This window comes from Aquarana catesbeiana, linkage group LG02, assembly GCF_042186555.1.
Source record: "Aquarana catesbeiana isolate 2022-GZ linkage group LG02, ASM4218655v1, whole genome shotgun sequence".
NCBI classification, from domain to species: Eukaryota; Metazoa; Chordata; class Amphibia; order Anura; family Ranidae; genus Aquarana; species Aquarana catesbeiana.
In genome coordinates, this window is record NC_133325.1 from 701822359 (window position 1) to 701840179 (window position 17821).

Genomic DNA, 17821 nt, shown 5'->3' on the forward strand with positions numbered 1-17821 from the left:
TAGCCAAATTGTCATATAACAATAATGGTGTCACCCCCTCACACAAAATGTAATAACATGTATTAAAAACATCAGTATATAGTCCTGAAATAAACTCAAAACCATATTCAAAACTCAATATAACAATAATGGTGTCACCCCCTCACACAAACTGTTATAACGTGTTCTAAATATTAATCTCTATATAAACAGTCCTGTAATGATCTCCACTGTGCTGCACTTAGTAGCTCTCTTGCTACTTCCATACACATACACACTCCAAATCCATAAAGTGCCATTCTCCTTTAAATGTGCTTTGGAACTCAGTGCTATAGCCTAAAATTAAAAGACACAATGTGAATCCTCCACCGCTATTCTTAGCAGCTCATCTGTATATGTGGACCTATATAATCATAGGTCAACAGCACTTTTGCCCTTTATTTTGGAACCAGCATGAGTATTGGCTGTAAATTCTGGTAAAAGACACCTTAAAATGATGTCCACAGCGGCCAATCCTCTTCAAAATCCACTCCTCCATAATATGGGATATAGATACTCAAAGGAACATAAATGGAATTATCATTGTGCAGATTGCATAAATAAAAGCTACAAATTTTTAAAACCATTCAAAATACACTCACTTTTTTATGTGCACTGCATCTAGTGCACACAGATATACAGGTAACGTAACATGTAAAGGTTGGACACTAGCCCCTTAAGGAGCATAACACATCGGCTTCACCCCTTCAGTACTTGTTGACGTCACTTCTGATGACGTGATGACGTCATTGGCTTTGCCCCATGCGCTTCCCCTTGATACAGTCATGTGTACTGATGAAACGCGTCAGCATAGAACCAATGAGGTCAGCAAGTACTGGAGAGGTGAAGCGCCCCCTCTCTCTCCTCATTGGCTCACTTTCTGTGATTGACAGCATCGAGGTTCTCGTGCACATCGTTGGATCGTAATAGGGCTCAGGTAAGTATTAGGGGGGAGCTGAAGGGGCTGCTGCAGAGGGTTTTTTTACGTTAATGCGTAGAATGCATGAAGGTAAAAAACCTTGAGACTTTACAACCACTTTAATAACAGAAAAAGAGGCAGCAGGACTTTCTTATGACCTTAGTCTAGTGGTTATATAAGGGACTGCAGTATGTACTGTACAGCTATTTCTTGGCCTGTGAGTTTACAGGGCTTAACCATGACTTCTCCTTCCCATGTTATTGACCAACTGTGTGCTCACTTTATAGTCTCTATAATTATATGATTCCTTCATGTCCTGTTTTTTTCTATTCCGTTTACAACCATACAGCTCATTTTTCTTTTTTAAACTTCTAGCAGTGATCCATGAAACATAAAAAGTATAATTTATTGCTTATTTGTAGCAAACAAGTTGAAACTTCAGAAGTGTTTGTGTGAATTGTGAAGGACCTTTTGTTCAGATTCTTGTCTCTGTGTTTTGATGGTTCTGACCTTACTTTGTGTCTTTTTTAGCCAACAGCAACAGGAGAACAAAAAACAAAACCAACACAGAACAGTGTTCGTGCTCTCAGAGGTCTTGGCCTATCTCCAGATTTGGTAGGTTGAATAAATATCCTTTATAAATAATATCTTTAATATATATCCTTTTCATTAAACATCCATTACTTACTGCTGGTATAATACTTTTATTTCTTTATATGATCTGCCCATAGAGTGAAGCGCCAACAACAAGAGCCAATCAGACTTTATTGCATTACTTTTAATGTTATACATTTGTGCTTTAGACATTAACCGCTTCAGCCCCAGAAGATTTTACCCCCCTCCTGACCAGAACACTTTTTGCGATTCAGCACTGCGTCGCTTTAACTGACAATTGCGAGGTCGTGCGATGTTGCACCCAAACAAAATTGACGTCCTTTTTTCCCCACAAATAGAGCTTTCTTTTGGTGGTATTTTATCACCTCTGCGATTTTTATTTTTTGCACTGTAAACAAAAAAAGAGTGACAATTTTGAAAAAAATGCAATGTTTTTAAATTTTTGCTATAATATATATCCCCCAAATATATATATAAAAAATGATTTTCCTTAGTTTAGGCCGATATGTATTCTTCTACATATTTTTGGTAAAAAAAATCTCAATAAGCGTATATTGATTGGTTTGCGCAAAAGTTATAGCATCTACAAAATAGGGGATAGATTTATAGCATTTTTATTATTATTTTTTTTTTACTAGTAATGGCGGCGAGCTGCAATTTTTATTGTGACTGTGACATTATGGAGGACACATCGGACAATTTTGACACATTTTTAGGACCCTTGGCATTAATACAGCAATCAATGCTATAAAAATGCATTGATTACTGTAAAAATGTCACGGGCAGGGAAGGGGTTAACACTAGGGGCCGATCAAGGGGTTAATTGTGTTCCCTAGTGTGTGTTCTAACTGAAGGGGGGAGGGGACTGACTAGGGGAGATGACAGATCGCTATGAACAGACGATCTGTCACTTCTCCCCTCAGAGAACCGGTATCTCTATGTTTACACACAGAAATCCCGGTTCTCGCCGTGTTATGAGCGATCGCAGGAGCCCGGCGGTCATCAAGACCACCAGGCACTCGAATCGGCTCCAGGGGCAAGCTGCAGGCGAGCTGCGGGTGCGCCCCTAGTGGCCACCAGAGGGAGCGACGTAACATAACGGCGATTCGTGCAGACGAGCCATGTTGCTGTAGTACAGCTGCAGCGGCTGGTCTGCAAGCGGTTAAAGAGGAACTGCAGTCTGCTCACATAATCTGTCTTAAAAACATCTTTGCCATTCTGAAGCTTCCCTCCAACCGCTTTGCATATTATTTTATATACGCTGTGATTCTGTACTTGCCAAATATGCTGCAGAAATCTCCCTCCAGTGAGTCTGGCTGCAACCATTTTAACTGTGGGCAGCTGAAGCTGCTGCCTGTTCACTTCCTGGATTTACACAGACACACAGAGGCACACCTCCAGCTCTGCAGCTCTCATTGGCCCTCTTATCACTCATCCCTCTCCCTTCCTTGCAAACTCTCACTAGAATGAGAGAGAGAGCTGTACATGATGTCATTAGCCTAGGCTTTTTACCAGACAAGAAACAGGAAGTGGGCTGTATAAGGTATTTACTGGCAGAAAAAAAAAAATATTTTACTATACAAAGTTAAAACAACAAGGGCAGAGGATTTAGAAGATGGAAAGATGAAAAAATGACTGAAGTTCCGCTTTAAAGAGTCCTTGCCATAAAGAATCACTTCTCACATAAAATGTTTAAAACAAACTGATGATGGCCTTGTTATACCAATACCAAAGGCATAATGATTTGCTATAAGAAAGGCAGCATCAGTATACGCAAATATTTATTTATTTTTTTAAAGTGATTGCAAAGGTATTTAAAAAAAAATAAAAATAAACATCTCAATGGAATTGCACACAGCGGCCGCAAACCTCCTCTTTTCGGGTCCCCCGCTGGTGCTCCTGGTCCCTCCCCTCTGTCCAGTTTCCCCATGAGAAGCGGCTTCCCATTGGGGCACTTATGTGTGCTCGCTCCCGAGCCCCACTGCTGCGTCCATTGAAAGAGACAGCGGAACTCAGCTCCGCCCCCCGCTCCCTCGTCACTGGCTTTGATTGACAGCCAATGGCTCCCGGTGGCCCAGAGAGACTGGTGAGGAGAGAGAAGAGCTGCAGATGTGCACGGCGCTGGATCGAAGGGGGGCTCAGGTAAATAACAGGGGTTGAAGGGAAATGCTGATGCCTAAACATTTTTTACCTTAATGCAAGGAATGCATTCATGTAAAACATGTTTAGGCCTTACAACGACTTTATGTAAGCAGCCAGAAAAGTGATACCTGAGGACAGTGTCTCTTTAGGAGCTTGGATGGGAGGACACAGATGGCAGGCGTTAGGGTGCTACAGAGCTGATCGCTCTGTAGTGTTTCCATCCACCAATATTGTTCTGTACCATATGAGGTTGGTCATGTTGGAAGGATAGACATATACATTTAAAAAAACTACTCTCTATCAATGTAAATAGACTCAAGTCTATAAATCTTATAAAAGGCTACGTTATACCCTGACTTTGAACTTTGAGTTCGCAGTGATTTTTATATCTTTAAAACTGTCTATGGTAAGCACACTTTCCAATTGTAGGAAAAATGACTGTACAGTTTGAGGCATTATATCTGTGACATTTATATTTGGGATTAGACTCCAGGGGACACAAGCAATGAAGGAAGAAGCAATGTACTTGATTTGCTAAAATTGGAGAGTGCAAAATCCAGTGCAGCTGTGCATTGGTTTCTATGCAGGGCCGCAACAGATTTTATTTATTTTTTGGATCATAATGGGGCTCTGGTAAGTATTTGGGGGGGCTGCTGCACGGGTTTTTTTTGTACCTTCATGCATAGAATGCATAAAGGTAAAAAAACATTCAGCCTTTACAACCACTGTAAAGTGACTTTGTGCTTTGCCCATGCAGGACAAATCAAAGGGCTTACTCTACTGCAGACCTCCTCCGAGAGCAAAAAATTGTAGCTTACACAGGCTATAAGCCATAAAGTGTAAGTTACATGCTGATCCATACAAGTAATCTGCTTCTGGCACTGAATATAGCAATAGGGGAAGTGAAGTGAAGGTAAGTATATGCTGATGGGGGTATAGGAAACCCATTGCTTATCATCAAGGATTAAAGCACAGTTTTGCTTTGAGCATCATATCCTTTTGGATTGCAAGTACCGTATATTTTCATGGTATTAAGTTAAGTTGTTATGACTCATCTAACTTTACAACTGGATATTTAACAATGTGATATGAATATTTTATCTATCCTATTTAGTATTTCTTAGGATTACCATCACTAAGGAACCATTATTGCTTTTGCTTTCTTAGCTGGAATGGACTTAAAATGGCAGCTGCTGTTATAGCTATAGCTTTATTCCAATTTATAAATAATGGAGATGTTAGGATTTTGGTATTTATATGATGTGTAAATCTAACCGTTGATGCATATACAATGTGCACGTTGTGTGGTCCTGCTGAGTATTGTAATTGGTGTTCGTGATTTATTAAAGTTATTTTAAGCTATGGTAATTTGTCTACTTAGCTATGTCGTTCTTTAGAGGAAAATCACAATTACAGCAGATTTCCATATAAAAGGTCTTCTATATCCATCATATCCTATAATATGTTTTACTGCCTGTACCTACTTTAAAATAAACTTAGTGTTCTAGTTCTTGTTAGTCCTTTAGAGCAAAAAAAGAAATCTCCTGATCAGTTGATAGTTATATTTATTTAGAACCAAAGCTTTTTGGTATAAGAGTGGGGAAAACCTCCATCAAGTAATTTTTTTTGTTGCCTGTATCACACTGGGGAGATTTTTCTTCACTTTCTGTAATGGGGATGCAACAAAAAAATTAAAGGAAATTTGTCCAAAGTAAATCCTAGTACACGCGGGCCGAATATCAGTGGTTCAATAGAAACTACTGACATTCAGACATTCAGCCCATGTGTATGACTGCCGGACTAAACCCGACAGAAGCCAGCCAGAAAGACGGTGGCATGGAGGCCGGCTTCTTCCAAAGGCTCATGGTCGAAAGAGGTCTATCCAGCTGCTCCGACCTGAGCTGTCAGGTTTTTTTATTTTCATTTAACCCGCTGGGTTGAACGAAAAAAAAAAAATAGTGGTGTGTGGAAGGCTTAAAGGGTAACTCCACTTTCATGCGAAAAAAATAGCAAATAATAAAAAATAATTATTTTCCGGGCACCATGCTTCTGTCCAGGGCTTCGGTGACATCATCTACACACACTGCACATGGCGGCTCTCCCTTCGGAACACCGTGCGTCTGCCCAGGGCTTCAGTGACACAATCCAGATATGCCAGCAGGTCCGACATGGATACATTGCCTGTCAGTTCCATCTTGTGGCTCTAATGATCTGCACCTCCACTTGGATTTCCTCGTCAGGGATACAATGACCCACCAGTGCCCGAGCCAGCCCACAGCCAGCGCGGTAACGTTTTTACTTCATGTTCAATGGATTATGTACTGTTTTTAACTTTCTTTTGAATAAATTGCCAAGAAGACTACCAAGTTCACATTGCGGATCTGTGCAGCCATTGTTGATCACTGACCATCCCAGCCCCTGAGCGCTGTCGGCCTTTGTTGTTTTCAGTCTTCCAGCAGTCAATCCTATGCAACCAGACAGCAGCACAGTTGAGCTGTAACTATATGTATCCCACATTGGGCGATTTTATCTCAGAAGCCAGGTTTCACTTACCATGTAATGTGCTGTCTTCTCTCCCCCTCTCCCTCTCTGCCTGTCAGGAATCCCCAATGTGAACCAAGCTAAAATGCTTGTAAAATCCTATAATCCACTCTATTACAGTAGAGTGGATCATGCCGCTCTGCGCTTCCGTGACCCGCCAGAGCTCTCTTCCCCGCTCCGAGCACTGCAGAGGGAGTGGATGAGATCTGCCGCTGATGGGAGAAGAGGAGGAGAGCCGCGGGGGTCAGCTGACAACCGAGCGGTGCTGTACTGAAGGTATTTGATACAATTATATTACAGAAACACACACATTGTACATTATATACTACTGTAATAGAGTGGATTATAGGATTTTACAAGCATTTTAAACTAGGGCTTATTTTCGGGATAGGGCTTATATTGCAGCTCTCCCCGAAAATAACAGTAGGTTTTATTTTCGGGAAAACACAGTAATTATGAAACCACTCCTGTTAGTCTCACCCAGTGCAGGGGCACAGAGGAACAAACTGTGATTTCTTCAGAATAACAAAATGTAGGAATCTGCAAAAAGTGTGTTAAAATCCTTGCAATGTACATAGATCACCCAGAGGGGAATGTTTTTTTTCCCAGCAAAAGAATTTCCATCTTAAAGAGATTTCACAGGGCCACGTATCACCATTTCAGGATTTTTCCTTACTTGTTGCTCTGATGACAACTTAAACTGATTGTTGCTCTAACTTTTGTCTGGGTGACAATAGTCACCCAGACAAATAGAGAAAATTAATCTCCATAGTCAGGACACAGACAGCAATAAGAACGTGACAAAAGTTTTGACCCACTGGAGCTGCCCTTTAGATCCAATGGTGTCCCTGGGGGAGGGGGGGCAGAGGGGGCCCTGACCCCCCCACCATGTGCCCCCCAATTAAAAAAAACATTTTTTTTTACAAAAAGGCAATGTCTAAGAGGGAGAGCGTCCCCAGTCAGCTCCTGTAGGTGATTCCTCCCCCCTCACTCTGCTCGATGACACTGCATAATGGGAGCGCTCACACAACCACGGCCGCCCGATCTGCTTCTTCCCCTGCATCCTCATTGGCAGGGAGAAGAGCGAGTTGCAGGAAGGACTCCACCAGGAATCTCAGTTACTGAAAAAACAGACTGATTTCTTCCGTCCTTAGGACAGGAGAACCAGCCTGTAAATTCCAAGAGATGCCAGACCAGCGCTGTCAATAGCAGGGGCAGGACAGCAAGAGGAGGCTGGGGAACCCCACAGTGGCAGAACACCAGGGCCCGGTGGCAAGACAACCTTTGCAACCCTGATAGTTCTCCTACTGCTTTGGACCCTTATATTTTCTTGGTATGCTGGTGACATATATCTCTTGTTTTCTGCCACCCTGGGGGGGGGGGCAATACAGTAGGAAGGGAGCTCACTGCAGAACATGTGAAAGGGCCGTTGTGGGATCGTAGTAAAGGGCCCCAGGATATATTTGCATTTTATAGTTGCCCCCCTACTTTTGTCCCTGTCCCCCCCATGTGCCCCCCCTAAATATGAAAGCTGGAGACGCCACTGTTTAGATCATCCTTCAGATCTCAGAACCCTGTTGTAATGTCGCCTTTTAATATCCAGCTGACAACTGGAGCAGCTGCTGAATTTACCAGAATGAATGCATCATAGCCAATTTTGATGGCACCTGTTAATATGCTCTCATATTCAGGTTCTCTGCTGTGTAAACATATGCAATTCTAGTGGGAACAAATGTACTCACAAGTTGTATTGTTTACATAAGTATGACTGATTTTGGGAACAAATATACAGGATTACAATGTTTGATAAATATAGGAGATTGTGCTTAGCATTGAATATATGTAAGGATTTGCTGTATGCATATGCAGCTGCTTTTAAAAACAAATCTGCACAGAGATTACATAAACCTCTTTTATTGCTTTTGGTAACGAATATGCACAAAAATAATGCTTTATTGTTATCATCCCACCTAATAAACTTCCTAATCCTACCATAACTGTTGCAAAGAAAATGTTTTTCTCGCTTTGTCTTTTTACATACCACACCTTTCCCTGCCCATAAACTGCACGTAACTCTTAGGCCCCTTGCATACAGACACTGTGAGCCCTATATGTAGCGCTACCCCTGCAGGAGCCACTGGTGAATTAGGGATTCCCCACCCTGCACAGCTAGGCACACAGAATTTTCAACAGCACTCTTGAGTCAAGAAACAGTCCTTGCAGCTTTGTTTTTTGTATTTTATTAGGGGTATTGAACTTGGATAGGGATAGGGGTATGATGGGATGCCCACTTGGCTTTAGCAGAACTCTTCAGGGACAACTTCTTCTGTACAGTCTATTTACACACTCCTTGGCTTCCTCCAGCACAACACTTGCTTGAAGCACAATATTCCCCGGACCAGTCTGAATACTGTTAGGTGATCTGACAATAGGGCTCAGTCAGATTTTAGCAAATGCCTGTTACAGGCAGGGACCATGGGCCCCTTGGTTGTGTAGCAAGGTCCTAGTGCCCATCTGTTCTTTGGCCACTGATCACAGCACGGCCTCTTTAGGCACTGCCAGCCCACCTGGCTGCAGCTGCCCTTTTCACTAACCCTCTTCTACAATCCTCCCAGACTGACTTTGCATCCATCTCAGACTGCTCTCATCCAGTCCTCTCAGGTATGCCTCTCAGTCCTCCCCAACTGTCTCACTCACCAGCCACCTGACTGTCTTCTCCCTGGAGATCTCCCAGACGTGCCCACTGGCTCCTGATGTCCTCACACCTGCTCCCATGCCACTGGATTCCTCCTTGGGGTTATGAGAGGGTCCCTCCTGCACCTGAGCTCCCAGGACCAAGGTCACCCCCCCTAAAGTAGGGGGTTACCCTCAAGGAGGTTGATGGAGGGCGCGTGATCAGACGCTCACATCAAAACAGGTTAGGTTTAATCATGTATATGGAATACAAACATATAAAAATGAAATCATACAATTACTACGTAGCATAAAAACAGGTAACAAAATAAGTACTAAAAAGTTAAAATTGGGGTATGCCCATGTTCAGGCAGGTAATTAAAAAAGATTACCCTCAAGAGCCCATCGACAGCCTCCTAGCACTCCATCTTCAACTTCCACCCAAACTCTCCTGCCCTGCTGGGCTGACCCCTGCCAACCCGTCTATTGGGGATTGGTCAGGGACCTCATGAATACTCCGGGCAGCTCCTCCTAACTTCCCTCCTGTTCTTCTAGAAATTTCTCACTTGGATGCCAGCCAAATCAAATCCTTACACTACCTACTCACACACTAGAGGGTACTACACTACAATGTACATTTCTGCGTATTTCCCCCATCTGGGAAGCCCAGGTGCTGTGTACAATTTGCCATAGACATGAATGGCTGTCTCCAGCTGTACTTAGGAATACGCTGGTACTCGTGTAAATACTTGTGTAGTGTACGGGCATGTTCCAGGAGCAGAAAACAATCTATTCTTGTAGTATGCCTGTATGCTGTATGAGTGTTTACATGAGTACCGGTGTACACCGGAGTACAGCTGTGTATAGCCATCCATGTCTGTTGGTGCCTGTGTACAGCATCTGGGCTTCCCTGGTGGGGAAAATATGACAGAATTTTTGATGCACAGGCTCGGGGCTGCTGTGTGCAAGAGTCTTTACAGAGCTGGGAGTGACAACTGCGTGCCGGGCATAGGAATTCTAGGGGTATCTTCCTCATGTTAGGCCTATTCCTGTGATCATTGGTGAATATGTGCCTGATTTAAGGAGTAAGCAGCAAGAGATCCATAGAAAACAAAAGACCCGGAGAAGTGTTGAATAAGGAACAGATCAACAGAATACAGCGTCCTTTCCAGCAGGCCCTCAGAAGAACAAGGGACAAAACAATAATAACATTAAAAAATGTCACTACAGCACTCTGTAAGACACTCCAACTCTTGTGAAGATGACCAAAATCAGATGCAGTAATGGACAGGATTAGCCTTAGATGATCTCACACTACAGTGTTATCAGGAATAGGGGTGTCTGGGCACACTCAGATGTCAGGAAGTGTGCTGCAACTTGTCATAAGAAATCCAAGACGCATTTGTAGTGATACTACCACCCTCCTGAATGCTGCATTTTTATGATGCAAAGGTTTTTTGTTTTTTTTTATTGTTTTGTTTTTAGGGTACTGCTTAGCCACAATTAACCTTACTACATAGCTTTGTTCATGCATTCGGTGGTTCTAAACACACTTCTGAAAGTCAATCCATCGTCGATCACTTTTCAGAGGTGGTTCTAAACTTGTATACAGGTGTTCATGAGGTAGTATTGTCACCTCCTGAATGCCTGTTTTTTTCTTATCTCAAGGGGGATTTTCTATCGTAGTTGGTGTGCAGTCACGTTGCGTTCCCGTTGACTTAAAGTGTTACTACAGTGCCTTGAAAAAGTATATATACCCCTTGAAATGTTCCACATTTTCTCATGTTACAACCAAAAATGTAAATGTGTTTTATTGGGATTTTTATGTGATAGACCAACACAAAGCGGCACATAATTGTGAAGTGGAAGGTAAATGATAAATGGTTTTCTAAATTTTCTACAAATAAATATCTGAAAAGTGTTACGTGTATTTGTATTCAGCCCCCTTTACTCTGATACCCCTAACTAAAATCTAGTGGAACCAATTGCCTTCAGAAGTCACCTAATTAGTAAATAGAGTCCACCTGTATGTAATTCAATCTCAGTATAAATACAGCTGTTCTGTAAAGGCCTCGGAGGTTTGTTAGAGAACCTTCATGAATAAACAGCATCATGAAGGCCAAGGAACACACCAGACAGGTCAGGGATAAAGTTGTGGAGAAGTTTAAAGCAGGGTTAGCTTATAAAAAATATCCCAAGCTTTGAACATCTCACAGAGCACTGTTCAATCCATTATCCGAAAATGGAAAGAGTATGGCACAACTGTAAACCTACCAAGACATGGCCGTCCACCTAAACTGACAGGCTGGACAAGGGGAGCATTAATCAGAGAAGCAGCCCATGGTAACTCTGGAGGAGCTGCAGAGATCCACAGCTCAGGTGGAAGAATCTGTCCACAGGACAACTATAATGCCCCGTACACACGGTCGGATTTTCCGATGGAAAATGTCCGATCGGAGCGTGTTGTCGGAAATTCCGACCGTGTGTGGGCTTCATCGGACATTTTCCATCGGATTTTCCGACACACAAAGTTTGAGAGCAGGCTATAAAATTTTCCGACAACAAAATCCGATCGCGTCAATTCCGACCGTGTGTGGCCTGTTCCGACGCACAAAGTGCCACGCATGCTCAGAAGAAATTCCGACACAGAACAGCTCGTTCTGGTAAACTTAGCGTTCGCAATGGATACAGCACTTTCTTCACGTTGCAATGTAAAAAATGGTTTAATACAGCGCACTCTCTTCTTCTTTATGATGTGAGAAGAATGAAGTAGTTTTGCTGCTCTTATTCACACAGACTTCTCACAAACTTCTTTCTTTATTATTTATCGGGATTCCCTTAATATATTTTGATTTGTCACATCTGACAAAATTTCTTTTTTTTTTTTTTTAAAGCCATTTTTTTGGAGGATTTTATGTTTGTATTTTTTCAAAGGCTGATCTATGTTTAATTTTAGTTTTAGTTTTACTCCATAATATTTTTGTGTGTGTTTTGTGTGTCAAGTTACCACAACACCATTGATATCTTTTATTATTTAATCTCAAGGAGATTGTTTGGTGTTGGTGTCCCTTGTTAATTTCACATTGTATTTTTGAAATGTACCTGAATCCTCACAAACAAACTGTCCTTTTTGAAGTAAAACACACATAGGCAAGTATAATTCAAACCAAAATTCCCTTATTAAGGGCTCAGAACCAAACAAAGAGGGAGGCAACGCTGGATAAACAGGAGAAATTAGCAAAGCCTTGGACCCCCAGGGCAGACATCAATTCTTGAACATCAAAATTGGTGGCCTGAGGAGTCCATATGTAAGGGAATGCAGTCTGGTCCAGAAGTCCCAGAGATCCGGAGAGCAGCAGATGACATCTGTGTCCCCAGGCTGTGGTACCACAAGAGGCTGCATCTTTTGGCCGACCAGACTGAACCCATGGCCATCACTTTCTGGTCTTCCTTCCACGCTTCCTTCCTGGCTGTGGCTCTGCTGTTGGAGATGTGGCAGGAGGAGGAGTAGGAACTGGAGGAGGAGGAGGACTAGTAGGACCTGGAGGAGAAAGAGGAGGAGGACCTGGAGGAGGAGGAGGACCATGTGTGAGGTCACAAAGGTGGGTATCAGATGTTATTTGGGCCCTCAACCCCTTATTGAGAGCTTCCAAAATTAATGACTCACACATGAGTTGTTGGCCCTCCTCCACAGTGTGTGGTGCTCCCAGGGCCTCTGTAGCCTTCCAAAAGAGGCCTATGGCAGCCTCCTCTAGGGTACTCCTCCTCCTGCCACTTTCTCTTTGCAGGTGTAGGGGAGGGACCGGCATATCAGGCAGCCTGCTCAGCCCGGCCACCTCCTGGCTGAGACTTCCCTGTGTATGAAAAAGGGACATTGTAATGTTGTAATGTTTTGCATCATCAATCACAATCATAAATTAGTACTCCAAACTAACATCTAGTTAACATCATTGATTGGACAACCTGAACTATTTAGAAGAATGCTATACCTGGCTCAATCTGGGCTCCTCCACATGTTGTTGCCTGGAAGGCCCAGGTTGGGCGTCAGAAGCCTCAGCTGGAGGGGAAGGAAGCGTGGAAGGAAGACTGGAGAGTGATGACCCGGGTCTCAGTCTGGCCTGCCAGAAAATGCAGCCTGTCATAGTACCACATCCTGGGGACATAGATGTCATCTGCTGCTCCGGATCTCTGCGAATCCTGGATTTTCTGGCGCTCCCTTACATATGTGCTCCTCAGGCCACCAATTAGGATCTTCAAATATGTAATGTCTGCCGTGGGGATCACCTGCTTCACAATTTCCAACAATTGATCCAGCGCTGCCTTCCTCTTTGTTTGGTTCCTATAATGTGGGTAGTTGATCTCCCACAGACAAGGCAGCTCCCTGAACATGTCAATGAATATTGCCATGAAGTCTGTATCATTCAAGATATCCATTTTCACTGCAAGACACAACACAAGACAAACCCTAATGTCATTCAAAACTCTCCTAATCTTGTTACAATATAGGCCTCAATCTAGAAGCAGTATAGGCCCAAGTTTGTCTCTTACCTTCGTTATTACGATCGGCACCTCCAATGCTCCTTCCTCCGCTCACAGATCGTACGTAATACGCACGCGTGTTACGCTTTATACACACTGCGCATGCGTGTAACTCCACCCGCTCCTGACGTTCTTTCTAGTCTATTCCCTGCCCCTTTTCGTTCGGCGCAGTGGGTGAAGAGCACATGGCGGAGTCAGAGCAGGTGCGTGCTAATTATAGCAACGAGGAGGAGGAAAGCCCGGATCCGGAAACGTCCCGATCCAGAAGGAGACAATTTAAGGCCACAAATGTGTATTTTGGTGAGATGTTGGAGATGGTGGACATCCTGAAGAAGGCCGACTATAACGGAAAGTATGGACCTTACCCCAACCCCAATATCAGAAAGGCCAAGATCATGGCGAAAGTGGTCAAGAGTCTGCATCGGAATTTCGGGGTAAGACGATCGAAAGATCAGCTCAGGAAGCGGTGGTCGGACCTGAAATTAAGAGAGCCCGAGCAGTACCGAAAGATCCAGAGAGTGCTGCAAAAAAGTAAGTAGTTGTGCTGTGTTCCTATTCTTTTTGTCTTTATTATGTTCGTGCTGCTCCATATGCTTTTCTTAATTGTTGTACAGTTTAAAATGGCAACTTTAATGTTCATGGGCCCATTATTTGTTCTTATCAAACATTTTTCTTTCGGCCTCTAAAACACCATTGTTTAGGCAATATGCATTTTCCAACATTTTTTAGGGCCTACTTGTATGAAAAATATTTGGTTGTGTAGATGGGTTTGTTACTAGAATGAAATGCAAACTAGATTCTGTGTAAGGAGAGGACACTCAGCAGCTGTTTTCACATCTGGACCCTGGAGCACTAGTGTGGGACACAAGAACACCCTTTTTATTAGGGGGCCACACAGGTGCTCCAGTGTATACTATAGGGGGGTCTCCATCTGTGAAGCTTGTACAAGACAGGTAAAGTATTGAAGCTTGACAAAGGACAATAAAAATGCTACATCTTGGAACTCTGCCCAAATAGACAATTGTACCCCACTTCCAAGCAATGTTTCATCTTTATATTTCGGCCATCTGTGTGCTAATTATACCATTTTTGTTTTACATAGGGGAGAAAAGACTCGGAGGACACCCCTCATCCGAGGAGACCAGAGACCCCCCACCTCTGGAAGAAGGGGAAATACCCCCAACCCAAGCTGAGCAGGAGGAGGAAGAAGATGTGGTGGAAATTGACACCACAACAGGTGAGTGTCTGCGACCACAGACTCAGGTAAGAGATGGATGCCGGCATATTTTTGATACCTGTTTTTGTTTGGTTTCTCTCTTTTTAGGTGATCGTGATGTTGTGGATCGAGATCCTTTCACATCAGAAAGTGCCCAGATCCTAATCGGGGAGATCATGGGGTGTAATTTAGAATTGGAAAACCTCAAGCAAAAAATCAATGATGTTATTCTAAAAAATAATAACATCATTAATGTTTTGGGTCGAATTTAAAACCCCACAAAATCACTTTGTTTTTTTGTGTGCTACAATCTTAAAAATGTTTTAGCGATGTTTCGAAAGGCCAAATTTGGAGGATGCACACAGTGTGCCAACATGTGCTATCTGCCATCACGGGAGATCAATGGACGCGTTTTGGGGGTGCAACCCCTTCCTCAATAATAAAGTAGCGGTGAGGAAGGGTTGCTCCCCCAAAACACGTCCCTTGATCCCCCGTGATGGCAGCTAGCACATGTTGACATTCGTAAATTGGTGTGCATCTTCCAAATTTGGCTTTTCAAGGGGTGACTTCACCCCATCTGAACGCAATATCAAACACAGTTCCTAAATACTTATGTCTGATATTGCCTTCAAGTTTTACCATATGTGAACTTTGTAAGTTCAAGATTTTTGTCTTTCTTGTTGGTTTTACACAGGCCTGTTTTATCGTAAATGGACATTTCTATTTTTGATAATGCCACCCCAAAAATTGTTATACAACAAACATGTTGGTTTGTTTTAAAAACCTTTTCTAAATGCACATGTGATTGTGCAGGTATTAAAAAGTTTGTTAATCAAGAATGTGTGGATTATTGTCTCAACGCTACAACACTTTTGTGGTGATGTAATTGCTGTTTTCTGTGAAAATGGGGGTTATTTCCTAAGGGCAAATCCTCTTTGCACTACAAGTGCAGTTTCAGTGCAGTTTCAAGTGTACTTGTAGTGCAAAGTGTCTACGCCTTTAGTAAATAACACCCAACAGTGCTTTGTATAAAAGGTTACACAATCACGCCATTTTCAGGACTCCCCACATTGCTGTCAGGGTCAGCTAAAACAAACACAAGCAGTAAATGTCACTAAAGATTAGCTTTTTTTTTTTATTTGATAAATGCTTCACAAATTGTCTGGCATATTGATGACCCCCCTACCCGCAAAGAACTCAAGGTATCTTAACCGGACATCACAGGCACTCAGGGAGGGCAAGCCAGGATGGCCACTTTCAAGCGCCGTCAGGGTTGTATCATGTAGAATTCCGGCCTCAGGCCCAACTGAGCCAGCATAGTTGGCAGAATGTTGGCGTAAATAGTTATGTAGAACACAGCACGCCAGGATTATATGATTAAGTTTATACTCTGCCATATGGATGGGTGTCAGAAATAGGTGGAACTGGCTGGCCATGATTCCAAATGTGTTTTCCACCACTCTTCTGGCTCTGGCCAGCCGGTAATTAAAAACCCTCTGTTCCGGGGTGAGGGTCCTCATCGGAAATGGCCGCATAAGATGGTCCCCCAGCGCAAATGCTTCATCCGCAACGAAGACGAATGGGAGTCCTTCCACATTGTCCTCTGGAGGTGGCAAGTCCAAGCTGCCATTCTGGAGACGCCTGTAGAACTCCGTCTGGACGATGACTCCACCATCAGACATCCGGCCATTCTTTCCCACGTCCACATACAAGAAGTCGTAATTAGCCGACACCACCGCCAACATCACAATACTATTGAACCCCTTATAGTTGAAATAGTATGACCCCCGAGTTGGGTGGTGGGACGATGTGGACGTGTTTCCCATCAATTGCCCCTCCGCAGTTAGGAAAGTCCCACCGCTGGGCAAAGTGGGAGGCCACGGTCTGCCATTCCTGTGGCGTGGAAGGAAACTGTTGAGGAAAACAAAAAAAAATTAGTATTTTTGCACATAAACATGGCAAGCAGATTAGACACAAACATTCTTGGCCAACCTCCAGATAGCATTTATTAAGGGAAATTTAACAACACCAAAGTATAAGGTACACCTATCATATACCCCCCCCCCCTCTCATGGGCCATTTCTAACATTATGGGGGGGGGGATCTTGGACAGGTAACCCTCTCCACTTCATTGAGAGATGAATGCCTAAATACAGGGTATTACTTGGAACAGCCCCTCCTTAGTTACACTATTGGCAGCCCACTGGACAGGTAAGAAATGTCATAATACAAAGATATAAATACACACTGTACACATTTGAGGACATTTGGACATTCTGCTATTACCTGTCAAGATAATAATAGCATACAAAAACTTTAAACAGTACCATTTGAAAGTATACAGGCAGGCCCTTGCACTACATGCTTTGGGGAATTCATCCATACATCTGACCACAAAAGAGATGGGTATAGTGTGTATGGGTTTGGCAAAGTCAGCAGATAGATGATTGAGGATAGATAGAGAATTGGGATCAGCTGACTTAGCAGTTGGGGGGAGGGAAGGTTACTAAAAATGATTTGGGGACACCACAAAAAAAATGCCTCTGGCACTCTGCCTGAATTTAAAGCACAAATCACATTTAAAAACATTTTAGGGGGTGTTTGGGGTAAAGCACTACTATGGAGCTGACAAAATACATTGTTAAGTGACTACATGAGGTGAATATAGGGCAGGAGAGCATGCTGGGGAGGCTATTGAAGGCAAATATGTATGAAGGACTAAAAATGTAATTACATAAAAATCCAGCATGCATGAGGACAAAGGGGACATTCACAGCATATTACAATCATGGTAATTAGGGAATGAGGAAAGAAATACAATATATTAGCAAACATTCAATACAATAAAATGTGATATTAAAGGATAAAAATCTTACCTTCATATACTCCTTCTGCAGGACCTGTATGATGACAGAACAGGTCTCTGGGATAATGATCCCCAGAGCCTGGGGGGAGATGCCTGTTGAGAACTTCAAGTCCTGCAGACTTCTCCCTGTTGCCAAGTACCGCAGGGTAGCGACGAGCCTCTGCTCTGGAGTGATGGCTTGCCTCATGGAGGTATCCTGCCTGCTGATATAGGGGGTCAGCAAAGCCAACAAACGGTGAAATACGGGGTCCGTTATCCGGAGAAAGTTCCTGAAATCATCAGGATTATTCTC

At 43.1% G+C, this 17821-nt stretch overlaps 1 protein-coding gene across 3 annotated transcripts in view; it reads left to right on the forward strand.

The window, feature by feature from the left end:
- Window positions 1-17821, forward strand: part of CTPS2 (CTP synthase 2) — a 409104-nt gene that overhangs the window by 78602 nt on the left and 312681 nt on the right. For all 3 annotated transcript variants that reach the window (XR_012241769.1, XM_073616921.1, XM_073616922.1), the window contains one exon: window positions 1469-1552. Coding sequence is in view for 2 of the 3 variants with exons in the window: in XM_073616921.1 (XP_073473022.1) it covers window positions 1469-1552 (84 nt within the window). In the remaining variant the exon portion in view is untranslated. The remainder of the gene's footprint in view (window positions 1-1468; window positions 1553-17821) is intronic.